Genomic DNA, 13,240 nt, shown 5'->3' on the forward strand with positions numbered 1-13,240 from the left:
AGCATTTGGATAGGTACATGGAGGGGAGGGGCTTGGAGGGTTATGGGCAGAATGCGGGCAAATGGGACTAGCAGGGAGGATCCTGTGGTTGGCATGGATCAGTTGGGCTGAGGGGCCTGTTTCCATGCTGTATTACTCAATGACTCTACATCATGTTACATGATCAGGCATGTTTATATGCAGTGTCGCTAATCAAATGATAGCTGTGTAAATGAACCCTCAAAAAGGCATCATCAGTCTAGTTTTAAATGTAGTATTTTAAAGAATTAGAGACTTTATTTCTAAATCTTAATGTTGTTGTTTGTATCAGTTAGACAAAAAGTTGCAGAGAATTCAAATCTACTTGTGAGCACAAAGTTCTGTTGTGGCATAAAGGACTGGAAAAGGCAAATGAACAGAGGGGTCCCTCATTAACTTTTTTTTATCTTTGGGTATCTTAACCTGGGTGTGAGGTTATAGCCAGAAGTGACAGTTGCATTTTTAATTTTTAATTATTGTACCGTAAGGCAATGCAATACTAAAAGGATACAGAACAAACTAAATACCAAATCGAGCAATTTCATTTTTGTGTCACTTCCTTTTTACCAGATTGCCAGTAAATTTCTGGACTTTTTTGACATGCCATGCTTTGACTTCTCTCATGGTTTGGAGGGACTTTTATTGCCACAAGGTAGAGGTAAATTTATGAATGAGTCCTCTTAAATAGCTTCACAGGGTCTCTGTTTGCTGGGCATGTTCTCCAGGGCTTTTTGACATTTATCATTGACACCTTCCATTCCTTATCCAGCATATTCATTTTCTCCTTTTGTTGATGCCTCCATATTTTCCAGAGTTTTGCCATCTCAAATACTTGCAAAATCCAGTGCTGAATTACTGCATCTTGATCACCTTAACTTCCATTGGGCTGAAAAAAAATCTTGCTTTTCAGTTCTTCAGAGCACTTCTTTTTCCTTCAAGGTGACAGCTGCCAAATCTTGCCTTTTGGTTTCCCTTCATTTATTAACATTTCTTGACTTTGCTGTCTCTGTCATTGGAATTCATATTTACTCCACTGTTAAGGTTGTCTCGAAGAAGCTTGGTTTTGTCTCCTTTGCCAGATACTTTGTTGTGAATGATTTCAGATGTATGAAGTCCTTCCAAGACTTGAATGATATTCTATTATCTGAGAAGCCTTTTCTCACACCTGGTTTGCATTTCAGTATAAAGTGCAAAAACTATTTGTTTGATAGCTCGGGGTGTTGGTGAGGCCACACCAAGAATACTGTGCAAAGTTTTGGTTCCCTTGCCTAAAAACAGGATCGAGTAGCAATGGAGGTAGACCAAAGGAGATTTGCCGGGCTAATTCCAAGGAAGAGAAAGTTGTGCTCTCTAGACAGCTTGGGAGTTCAAAAGAATGAGAGGTGACCTTGTTGAACCATGAGATGCTAAAGAGGCTTGACAGGGTCGATGTTGAAATATTTTACCTAGTGGGACAGGTATGAACAAGGGAATGTGTCTATATACTTTTTAAAAAAAAAACGGGTGTTGGTCATTTAAAACTGAAGTACATGGAAATTTCTTCAGAGGGTGGTGTATCTCTGGAATTCTGTCCCCAGGGGTGATGAAGGCCAGATCATTAGAAATATTTAAGATAGAGATAGGTGGATATTTGAAAGATCAAGGATAGTGGGAAACTGGCACAGAAGAGGAGTTGAGGTCAGCATAGATCAGCCATGATCACATTGAATGGCAGAGTAGGTTTGAGGGGACTGGTGACCTTCCAATGCTCCTATTTTTTGGTGCTGTGCTTTTATTTTCTTCAGTATCCTACTAATATTTTGATTATTCAAAAATTTATATTTTATGGGGTCTTTTGCATTTTTAAAAAGATCTTCCACCACCATGCATCCACTCTAGTAATTTCCCATGATCTCAAAATACAGAACCCCTAATCTCTAATCCTTTATTGCTTCAAAATTTGTTTAATAAAACTTCGATAGCTGAATTACTGCTACTTGGACTACCCACTCGTTTTTGTTTTTTTTCAGCTGTCAGTCATTTATTGTGTTTGTACAGCACAGAAACAGGCCCTTCGGGCCACCACGGCCATGTTAATCTTCTTGCCTGTCTACACTAATCACATTTGCCAGCATTGGGGCTGTATCCTTCTATGCCTTGCCTGTTCAAATGTCTATTAAATATAGTGATTCTTTCTGATTCCACCACTCCTTTTGGCAGCAAGTTCCAGATATTAACTGCTGTGCTTTCAGAGAAAAAGCTTTCCCCTCACTCAAATCCCTTTTAAAACTCCTTCTCACCTTAAACCTATGCTGCCTTGTTTTTGATACTCCTACCATCCAAGAAAGATTCTAACTTCTCTATCTTTGCCTCTTATAATTTTATGTACTTTTATCAGGTCGCTCTTCAGCTGCCTTTGCTCCAGAGGACACAAGCCCAGTCTCCCCGCCTAACTAAAGTCGTCCAATCCAGGCAAGATTCCGAGTGAATCTGCTTTGCACCCTCTTCAGTCCAATCACATCCATTCTATAGTGTGGTGACCAGAACTGCGCACAGTACTCCAAGTGCTGCCTAAACAATGTTTTGTAGAGTTGCAACATAATGTCCCAACTTTTATATTCAGTGCCATGACCTATGAAAGCATGCATGTCATATGCTTTCCTTACCCTATCAACCTGTATTGCCACTCTCAGGAATCTGTGGATTTGGACAGAAGGGCCCTTTGTGCATCAAAGTTTCTTAGCACCGTACTTGCTGTACATGTCCTACACCTATTTGACTTCCCAAAAATGCATCATCTCTTGTTGGGGTTGTGTTTTGCAGATCTTGAGATTTCATTGATTTTTTTTATGCCAAGGTATAATTTATATTTAAAAGCTTACTGTTTGAATTTCACATTCAGCAAATTAGCTGTAATAAAAATGTAGCTTTTCTAATTAGTTTTATTTGATATTAAATATTATCCTTTCACAGGCACCAAAATACTCATATTGAACTTAACAGGTGGACTGCAAAATTTTGTCTTTGCACTGTTGATTTTGCACTTCAGTTGTGTTTAATGATGGTTTATTTGAAACAGCTAAGAGCTCAATTTAAAACCTGAATTTTCCAGATTCAAAGATATTTTTGAAATTCGAATTTGAAATCTTTTTGCATTTCTGGTATTAATGGGATTTACATTTGATGTTTTTTAACTAGGCTAGTAAATTAATAACATCAAGAAATGCCTTTCCGTGTCACATGGAGGGAAGTGTTTTCTTTAGCACGAACCTGGCGCTTAATTTTAATCATAAAAAGGCATTTCATTAATCTGAAAGCATAGTTCCAAGGCAACTGAGAACAGCAAATCACCTTTTTAATTAACTGCTACCTCCTATTTGGGCTAAATATGTGTTTTCACATGCATATTAAGAATTGTATGGAAAATGTTGGTATAAATGGCCCAAAGAAAAAGTACCAAATATTCAAGTCAGAAATTGAAAAATGCTCCCACTTGTAATTTTGGGACAGCAAATCTTTTTGAGGAATGGAGAGGTAGAAGCAACAAAGGAGTAATGATCAATAGCTTAGAATCCTAAAATTCTTGAGCTAGAATCCTACTCCCTCAGTGCTTTTATAGCTACAACATGCAATCAGTTTAACGTAGCAATCCTGAGCAGTTTTCACTCAATACCTCAGCCTATTCCTAATGTTTTAACTTAAAATTGTATCTTCCCACAGCTTGGTACATTATCAAAAAAAAAGTGGAAGTTCTGTGAACACCGCCAAAGCAAATATTGACCCTCAGGATAAATATTGAAAACAATCCACCTCCTGGTGAGGGCTTCTTTGCCAAAATTTCCTTGGGAGTAAAACAAAACTGCCGGGCCAACTCTTCAGACAACTTCTGAGTGCATATTAACCTCCACCAAAATGATGTTGCTGTTTAAACATTTTGGACTTGAACTCAAACTTGTAAGGTGTTGAATCTCTTCTAGTTGCCTTGTACTGTTCCTGGGGCAGAGAGTATAAGGTCCACTTAATGTTTAAAAATAACAGCTCTTTGTAATTGGTGCATAAAACTGGGTTAAAAATAATTCTGTATGATATACAGAAATGCATATTAATTTACAAATGAACACCATAAGAATTGACATATTAATGAGTGCACAAATGATATTGTGCTTCCTCTCAGACTTTGATATTTGAAGTGTCATGAAGTATTAAATATCAAAGTATTAAATACCATTGAAACACTTCAGATTTCATGACCAGGTTTCATATTTAGTTGTTCTGCATGCATTGCTGGTTCTTTGTGGGCTCTGAAACCAGTCAGATCAGTTTTATGATAATCTTGTTTTCAGTGTAGTCTTACTCATGTTACATAAGTTGCAGTTCAACTGCATTGGCTACCCTTTGAAAAGTAAAATGGGGACCAATGTTGAGTTTCCAGGTCTGGCTGCCTCCAGAGAAATGTAGTGAATTCCCTCATTATATATCCATTACGTTGTCAAACAAAGTGCTCACGTAATGAATTGGCTGCCTTTAAATGTTTGGAAAGAGAGATTCTCCCCTATGTGTCTCTAAATATTATATAATCGTTTTTTGGGACAAGGCACTTGGATGATTAGATCCAAGTAAGCACAGAATGCTCTTTCGTGCACAGGTAGGTAAAAATCAATTCGGCAAACACCACCATGTCAGGAATCTGAATTGCAGGAAATAGGTCAGGTCGGTAGTACACACTTGAATTGGTTTTGAGCTTATGTATGAGGGGAGATGGTCAGATAAATGACATGTGATACAGGATAAAAATATTACGATAGTGCTATAGTTTTTTCATTTGATTTATCAAAATCATTCCTGAACAGGTGGCTAAGACCCATAGATCTGCAGTCTGGTAATCCGTTGTCTTTTAAGTTGATCTTTAGTATTAGTGCTACAATCTTTTCCTCTCTATGCAAGACAAATCGATATGCATACCATCAGCAGCATCTTGTAACTGTTAGTTTTGATTACAGTATACTTTCTTGCAAGAATGGTACAAATCACTTCCTGCTCATTGATTATCTGTATATTGGCAGTGATTGTCTTCCAGATATTAATCCAGCTTTATGGACATTGCAGTCCTTATCAACATGTGACACTGTTTCCTATTTGTACTTTGTTTCTGGGAGAGCCTTTTGGGTGAAATACAGAACATAAACTGCCTGTCCACTAAGTACATATTATTTCCTGTGACATTGTTTCAAAGGCTACAATAAATTATAAGCAAAGGGCTGTCACACCAAGGGATAAAATCGGGGTTGATATATCAATGTTGAGAGGTTCTTGAATTTATAGCTTTGGGTATTAAAAGTAATTAAAACTTGTCTAAAAAGCTGTGTTTAAAAACACGCTACAAAATGTAAAGCATCTAAGATGGTTTTCAGAACTGAACAGATAATATGAAGAAACATGAAACCACAGTACAAGTTGTTTTTTATTTTGCCATAGGTGTTTCAATTTCCAACAGCACTGAGCTTTTGTGACTGACTGCTGCTATCAGTTCTGGAATTTGGAAGTATAGTGTAGGAGAATTCAAAAGAAAGTGTTGCTGGGCAGTCCAGTAGTTTTAAATAGGTGTAAAATGCAGGAAAACGGTAGCCAATGAACAATTTTAGGATATGTCATTTAGATATACCCTTAATAGGTTCCTATGTACCACTCCCTGTCGCTGTAAATAGCGGAAAAAGAATGTATTCTCAATAGAAGTGTTTTTGCCAGTTTTTACAAATATCCTGTAATTATAGGTAATGTTTATAAAAATTGAAATGTTAAGAGATGGCTACTATATTTGTGTAATTTAATTTGGCAGTACAGCACACATTTTAAATGTATGCTTGAATGAGGGGAAATGGTCAGAAAATGTATCTTGTGGTGCAGGGTAAAAATGATTATAAATTTTGTCATTGTAATCGTGGCTATTTCAAAAGACTTAAAAACAAACACTAGTATCTGGGGATGCTCCCTTCAACTATGTCTTGGGGAGCATTCTGGCAACTGCACATAGATGTCAGTTACAGTTGTATATCCTTTTCACTGTTTCAGTGGGAAAATTAACAGTTGAAATCCAGATTTCAGAAATTCTGAGGTCATGAGCCATTGTAAGTGAGATATTGAACAGTTACTTATGGATAAACTTGATCATGTTATTCTGTAATTGATGATTTGAACATTTTCTATTTTCATTTTCTCATGGGGAATTGGGGAAGGATACTTTAGCTGTGTAAAGAGAAGGGAGAAATGGGTAAGTGATCCAAGCAGATTCTTCACTTGATTAGAAGAGCAACCCAATGGCCTTTTATTTTAAGCTGTAAAAGAAACAGTGTGATTAAGATTTGTAGCCTTGATTCGTATGGATGCAAGTCAAGGTGACACAAAATATCTGTCCAGTAATCTAGCGTATTCTAATTCTAGCAAATGCAATGCTGAGTGGAAATAATGGAATATATTTGTGAATGCTATTAAATACTCAACCTTGGATAATGCTAGCACTTGTTATGTGTTAACGTTTGTACTTAGTGCAGCATTCTACATTCAACTACTCTAAGTGCTTCATTGGATTTGAAGCACTTTAGGATGTCCAGAGGCCGTGCTAGGTGCTAGATAATTACAATTTTATTCAATTTGTATATGTCCCTATACTTGAGCATATTGAATGATTTTCAAATAGCATGGCTATTTTTGTGAAAATGGCATGTTTTTTCTCCACTTTGAAATACCCTTTAAAGTTGTTATGGTGACTTAGTTGGTAATTGGTGAGTAATTGGCAGCTGTTTTTAAAAATTGATGGGAAGTATCCCTAGTCAATGTGTACGTCTCAATCAACAACATTAAGTTGTTTTCACATTGCTATTTAAGGAGAGCTTGCTCTCCACAAATTAAATACTCCAATTTCTATATTACAACAATGACCATACTTTAGAAGAAATATTAGTTATAAACTACTTTGGGGCAACCTGACACCATGAAAGACACCATGTAAATGTAATTATTTAAAAATAATAGTCACCATAGTATTGCCCACAGCTTTACTGTAGCTTTTAAAATGGCATATTGCTATTGTTACAGTAAGCTAAGGTGTAATGGTGTTGAAACTTCATATTTTTTTTTAAAAATTGCAATGTTTAAAATGTGGTTATTTGGGTTGCAGTAATTATCCTAGTGCAAAGTTAATTTAATGCGAGTTAGAATCGTGTTCAAAGCTGAGAAATGAGCTCTGTAGTGGGAAAGGACTGTAAGGCATTATAAAGATAGGATTTAAACCCAAGGAAGCTGCACGATGAAGTAATAGAATTTTGTGGATACACAAAGGTTCACTAACTTGCAGCAATGTGATTTCAGTTGATCGGTCTTGTTCACCAATCTTTTTCTGGTGTTTTTGAAAATGCAAGTGATAGTAATTATAATGGCACCCTTATTGTTGCTATAAATTAAGTACCTTTGTTTATATAATTTGTAATATATATTGCAACAACATGATCATTTGAAACAATTCACAAGTAATAAAGCCAGAGTATTTGGAGTTCTGTATAGTGTTGAATATTATGATAGAATAAAAATGAAAGACTTTTGCTCGGTCCCAAAATTTGCCAATGGTGAAAGCATCGTGGACCTTTGCGTACTGAATTTTAGTGTACATTTTTTTGAGTGGAAAAAATATAATTTGGAGATGTTACAAAGCTCCAAATTATCAGCACTTATAACTGCTAAGGGTTATTTTTTGATGGATTGTGTTCTAATCTTCTGGCACTTTTCTACATTTTTGGTTATGCATCAATTGAAGATTTGCTTTGAAGCCTGTACTGCAGTGATGTTCAAGATATGTCCCACAGGCCATATGTGGGCTGCAAGCTGCTTTTGCAATGTGCAAATCTCCTGTCTGTTCCCTTCTTTACACATTCAACACCTTTTAAAGTTGTGTATAGTTCTTGTCTGAGTAGAAACTGTTGCTCTCTGACCATATCAGAGGTAGCTTTTCTAAGTTGCCAGGTCTGGCACTTTTTAAGAACTGAGATATTTGGTCTGTTTTCTCGTACTACTACAATAGTGGACCAGCCAGTTCTCTCCTGCTGTTCATGTACACAAGGCAAATTTCTTTTGAAGCAGGGATTAAATTCTTGGAAGATGAACTCTTTAAAGCAATATTGTGTTTTAGAAGTACTGGGGGTGGAGTGCAGAACACTGCTGTGAGGGAGGAGAGAGGGTTGTGTTAGGATCCGAGTAAAGGTTCAAAGGATGGAAATGGGACCAAAGGAGAGTAGGAGCCTTGGGCTGTTTTTGTATATAGGAGCTTTTATTGCTATATAATCACTTGCAGCTCTTATTGGTTTTAGTGTGCATATCTAGATGCCAATTGAAAAAGATGGATATCTGCTCTGTTGCTCTCATTTTTTTGTTAAATAAAACACTCAATATATCACTTGGGTATTCTGACTTGACAAGTAATGCTTGACTTTCTCCATAGTACTTCCTCACAGCAGTTTGATTATGATCAGGAACATAGCAGAATTGAAAGAGTTGTATCTCATCCCATAGTTCTGCGGCATCTTGCATTTGCTTCCAGTATGCCATATCATCCAATAAAAATGCATCTGCACCTGAGGATTGAGCTAGTCATAAATATGTAGATAATTATACAGATTCCAGAAACTGACAAGGTCCTAAATTTCGTGACCCTTTGCTGCATACTTGACTATCCTTTAAGAGCACAGGGATGAAATATATTGAAAGTGTTCAGAATTGCTTACAATACTTAAGAGGTGTTCCTATATCTGAAGAGAACCTTCTGCAGGATGTTTTGATTTGTGAAAATATTTCATTGCAGATATTTGGACAATATGCAAAAAGCAGTATTTTAAGGTTCTGCTATTGTACACATCCCCTAGTAATATAAATCTTTAGCACACCGTGCAGCAGCATTTTATTTAATTGCTCCTGGTTTTTTGGATATTCTGTAATGTGCAGCAAACTACCAAATCTCTATTGAAATCTGGGTTCATCATTGAATGAAATTAATTAAGTGCTGTATCTCTTAATACCATAGAGGATTTTGCATAGTGGAAAGAAAAGCTTTCACTCTTGCATCCCAAATTTGAAAACTTCTGGCACTAGTTCTACGCTTGGGACAATATACTTGAATATTGTGATTCAATGTAAAAACGTGCACTTTTTTTCTGCAGAATACAATGTACCTCAATAATTTTAGTACTTGGTACTGAGTTCTTTTTGTCTACATACATTTTTCTTTAATAGATTTGGCAATGTAGGTATTCAGTTCATCAAAGCAATCTATATTTTCTCTATTTCCCCCACCCCTCCACAAAATTAGACTATTTGTACAAGGAGGTGCCGATCTTAAGTTATTGCTAATTACTTTATCCCTGTTGAACTAAAACTCTAAATGTAAATGGTGCAGTCACATTTTAGTTTATTACTGTTCTTGTCTCTAAGAGCTGATGCTATTTGGATTAGGTTTTTATTAATCCTTATCGAGTTTAACTGGATTCATTAACAAAATAAAATGGCGTAATGACTTGCATTGTTTTTGGTAATGATCTTTTAATGTTGTGGAGCTGCAAAATCTAACTAATTCAAATTTACTGTGACTTGTCTATTTTTGTATCCATGTATTTGACCTTGGCTTTAAAAAGGTTACTGATTTGCAGATTAATGCAGCACTTAAAACTATGCACATCTAAAACCTGAATTTTACTTGTGTCAAATATGTATACAGCTAAATGTTCTTCATAGATGGCAAACTCAGAATTTTATTTGAAATTATTCAAAATGGTACAAATGATGATACTAGAGATATTTGTACTAGAAAAACCTGGGAAGTATTGGAATCTGTTGTGAGAAACTGAAAGACCTGACTCCTTTAAATGACAGTTTATTATTGTCTTTATTGGACAACTTAATTTAAATATGTTGACATCCGAACCTTTTATCGAACTGCATAATTAGCAAATTGAAGTCTCAATGCATTATCAGAAATTTCTAATCGTTGTGTGTTGAATGTACAAAATCTAGATTAATGAGTAGGCTTTCAAATTAGTTGGAATTTGTATCACATTTGTCTTTGCCTTAAATATAGATGAAAGACATTAAGAAATTTGGGTTTATTTTCTGAATCTGAACATATCATGAGTAATAAAATTTTGGCCTGGTTGCTTGAAAAGAAAAATTTGAATGAGATGCAAGTGATCAAATATCTACCTCCATGTCATGTGCTCTCTGAAGTTTACAAACCTTGTGTTTTTGAGTAGAATTTTGAAAGCTCACTTTAATTGCCATCAAGGTAAATTAATAGAATATTGGAAAATGAAGTAAGTGTGAAGTTGAAACCAATCATTAAAATATAGTGAACAGTTATCTGTGTGTGCATGCCCTTGTTATTCTGACAGTTCTTTTTGCTATCAGCTTAAAGACTTTCAGCAGTTCCAAATTATTGGACTAAGCTCACCATCTGAATACTCTGCTCTTTTGTCTCCTGTACCCTGATCCAGCTGTTGACAAATACAGAGCCTAACAACAGTATTATTAAGCATTTTTATAAATTTAAATGGTTTTGTCATTGCACATTATGTAATACAATACCTAACAAAACTATCTATATTTCTATAGCAAATAAAATCAAATGTATATATCCATTGACAGCAAGCTGCACAAATGTGTTCCACCTTGAGCAAATTTCTTCCAATAGCTTGTGATAATGTACCTTTAGGATTTTATGCTATATGACCTGTTAAAAATAGAAGGCTGGCCAGACAATTAACCAAAATTACTTCTTAAGCCATTTATTCTTTCAGATTAAATTTCCAAGTATTAAGTATGATTTCATATTTGTATTGTAATCAGAAATAGCTGTAGTATTGTCTTTTAATTGATTTTGTTTTTACTTTTCAAGCCGGCAGCCAGGTTCAAAGTTAGCCCTCAACTGTGCATTTTTTTCTAGTATGGTCAAAAGGATTTGCTAATTACTGCGGTCTAAAGAAACTCTAATTTGCATAGGGGCAATTTTCAGATCTCTTCTTTTAGAAGTGCATTATTCCAAAGATATAACTTCTCACTTTTTTTTTCCTGAGATTTCGTAGGGTCTGCTGGCACTGATTCTGCAGCAGTCATTTCTGGTTTTGTGATTGGCAGGAGCAAATGCCATTGAATCTAAGTCAGCACAATTTAAAGGATATACATGTCTTCAGGTCTCAACTTCCAGCAGAAAAACTGCAAATGTTCGTGAAGTATGATTGAAAGTTAAATTTTGACAAGTCAGATGTAAATTCCAGATCTCATTCCTGATAAAGTTGTGCCCCATTTGCAACAACTGAAACTCAAGAGGTGGATTTGTTAGCATTTAATCGGTAAAATCTGAAGTTGTTGTTTGGCACTGATTATAATTACAAGACCAAGTTCATTAAATTGCCTCAATTGCTATATTCTGTTGGAGTTGTAAATACTCTTATTTGCTGGGAAATTAAGTTTTAATATCACACTTGGTACATTAACTAAATTCAAGCCATCGTTTCTCACTGAATTTTACTTTCCCAAGATATAGGTAATTATTTACAACTTTAACGTGGTTTTGTCTAATATGTTTTTCTTTCATCCAGACATGGATCGTGGCGGGAACCCGTCAACCCTTACTACGTGAACACAGGGTATGCCTTGGCACCAGCAACAAGTGCTAATGACAGTGAGCAGCAGAGCATGTCAAGTGATGCAGATACCATGTCACTGACAGACAGTAGTGTGTAAGTATATGTACATGGCAAAATTTTACTGAATTTCATTTCTGTGCAATTATTGAAAGACACTGATTTGCGAAATATTAGATCTGATAAAATTTGGCTCTTTTTACCAGGATTGTTTTGGTGAATGTGGTCTGAATTAATTTTCCCACCTTTATTTCCATTAATAAGCAAAGTGAATGTTTTCTATAGATCTTGAACTTTTTTTTTTGTAGAGTAATAATTTGTGTTAATACATTTATCTCAAATTGTAGTGTTAAGCTTGTTGGACTTTAGTATTGCAGGTTTGGTTCAGAAATAGATGCTGAAGATATTCATCCAAAATCCATTTTGCATGAATATATGCTAGCAGCATTTAAGAGGCATTTAGACACAAACAGGCAGAAAATTGCGGGGTGTGGACCATGTGTATGTATACATAGGCAGATGGGATTAGTTAGATTGGCATCATTGGTAGTGCAGACGTGAGTGGAAGGGCCTGTTCCTGTGCTATACTATGTTCCTCTGTCCATATCCAAATTCAGTAGGCGTTCGTCCATGTTGGGAAGCAGCTTATTTTTATGCACGGAGCACAGTTGTAGTTGTAGGCCAAATGCTCAACATGTATGGTATATGGGAAATTTGTCAATATTCCTGTCCAGAAAGGTTCCTGAAAGTCTAGAAGTTTACAGGTGGTTGAAATTTGGCTTGAGACGTTAAGGCACTGTTGAACCTGTAAGAACTAGGCTGGTCACATTTCACCTAGGGTTGATGAGAGAGATGCAGTCATTTTATTGCAATTAAATTCTACAAGAATGATTTTTAAAATTAATTTTCATTGATCTTCTGTGCTGTAGCATTCATCATTTTGGCCATTAATTTCTGCCGTATCATTTGAGTTATTAAGTAAACCCCAATGTCACTTTTCCATATCCCAGTGTATGGAGTATTTCTCCAGTGCCCTTGTACTTTAAATTAAAAGAATGTAATGCATTCAAGAAAGGCAAACAAGTTGAAAAAATACACAATTGATAGAATTCTGCAAACTGCATAGTTAAGGGTACCTTGGGTACATGTCCATAGATTCTTGAAGGTAGTAGGACAGGCAACTAAAGTGCTTAAGGTATACGAGATACTTCAATGACTGTGGCGTAGTATATAAAAAGGGGGTTTGCTTGAACTGTATTCTAGGCCACACCTGGAGTACTGAGTATAGTTTTTAATCATGCAATAGGAAGTTTGTGATGGTGCCAGAAGGGACAGAGGGTTAATAAAGATGTTGCTTTGGAGAAAAAGGTGGTGAGGGAAGATTTAAAGACTTGAGCAAAATGCATTGGAATTACTTTAGCAGAGAATTTGATTTCCAGAGGCAAAGGTTTAAGGACATTTCTGCAGAAAATCTTGAGAGTTGACAAACAGTTTCTTCACCTGCAGGATAGTGGGGGTGGAACACATTGCCTGAAAATCTGATCATTGCAGAAACCCTTATCATA

General features: G+C 35.9%; 1 protein-coding gene across 7 annotated transcripts in view; it reads left to right on the forward strand.

The window, feature by feature from the left end:
• axin1 (axin 1) overlaps positions 1 to 13,240 on the forward strand; it is a 255,792-nt gene that overhangs the window by 184,090 nt on the left and 58,462 nt on the right. For all 7 annotated transcript variants that reach the window (XM_052021867.1, XM_052021869.1, XM_052021872.1 and 4 more), the window contains exon 3: positions 11,631 to 11,771. In XM_052021867.1, coding sequence (XP_051877827.1) covers positions 11,631 to 11,771 — 141 coding nt within the window. The remainder of the gene's footprint in view (positions 1 to 11,630; positions 11,772 to 13,240) is intronic.

This window comes from Pristis pectinata, chromosome 8, assembly GCF_009764475.1.
Source record: "Pristis pectinata isolate sPriPec2 chromosome 8, sPriPec2.1.pri, whole genome shotgun sequence".
Lineage (NCBI taxonomy): Eukaryota > Metazoa > Chordata > Chondrichthyes > Rhinopristiformes > Pristidae > Pristis > Pristis pectinata.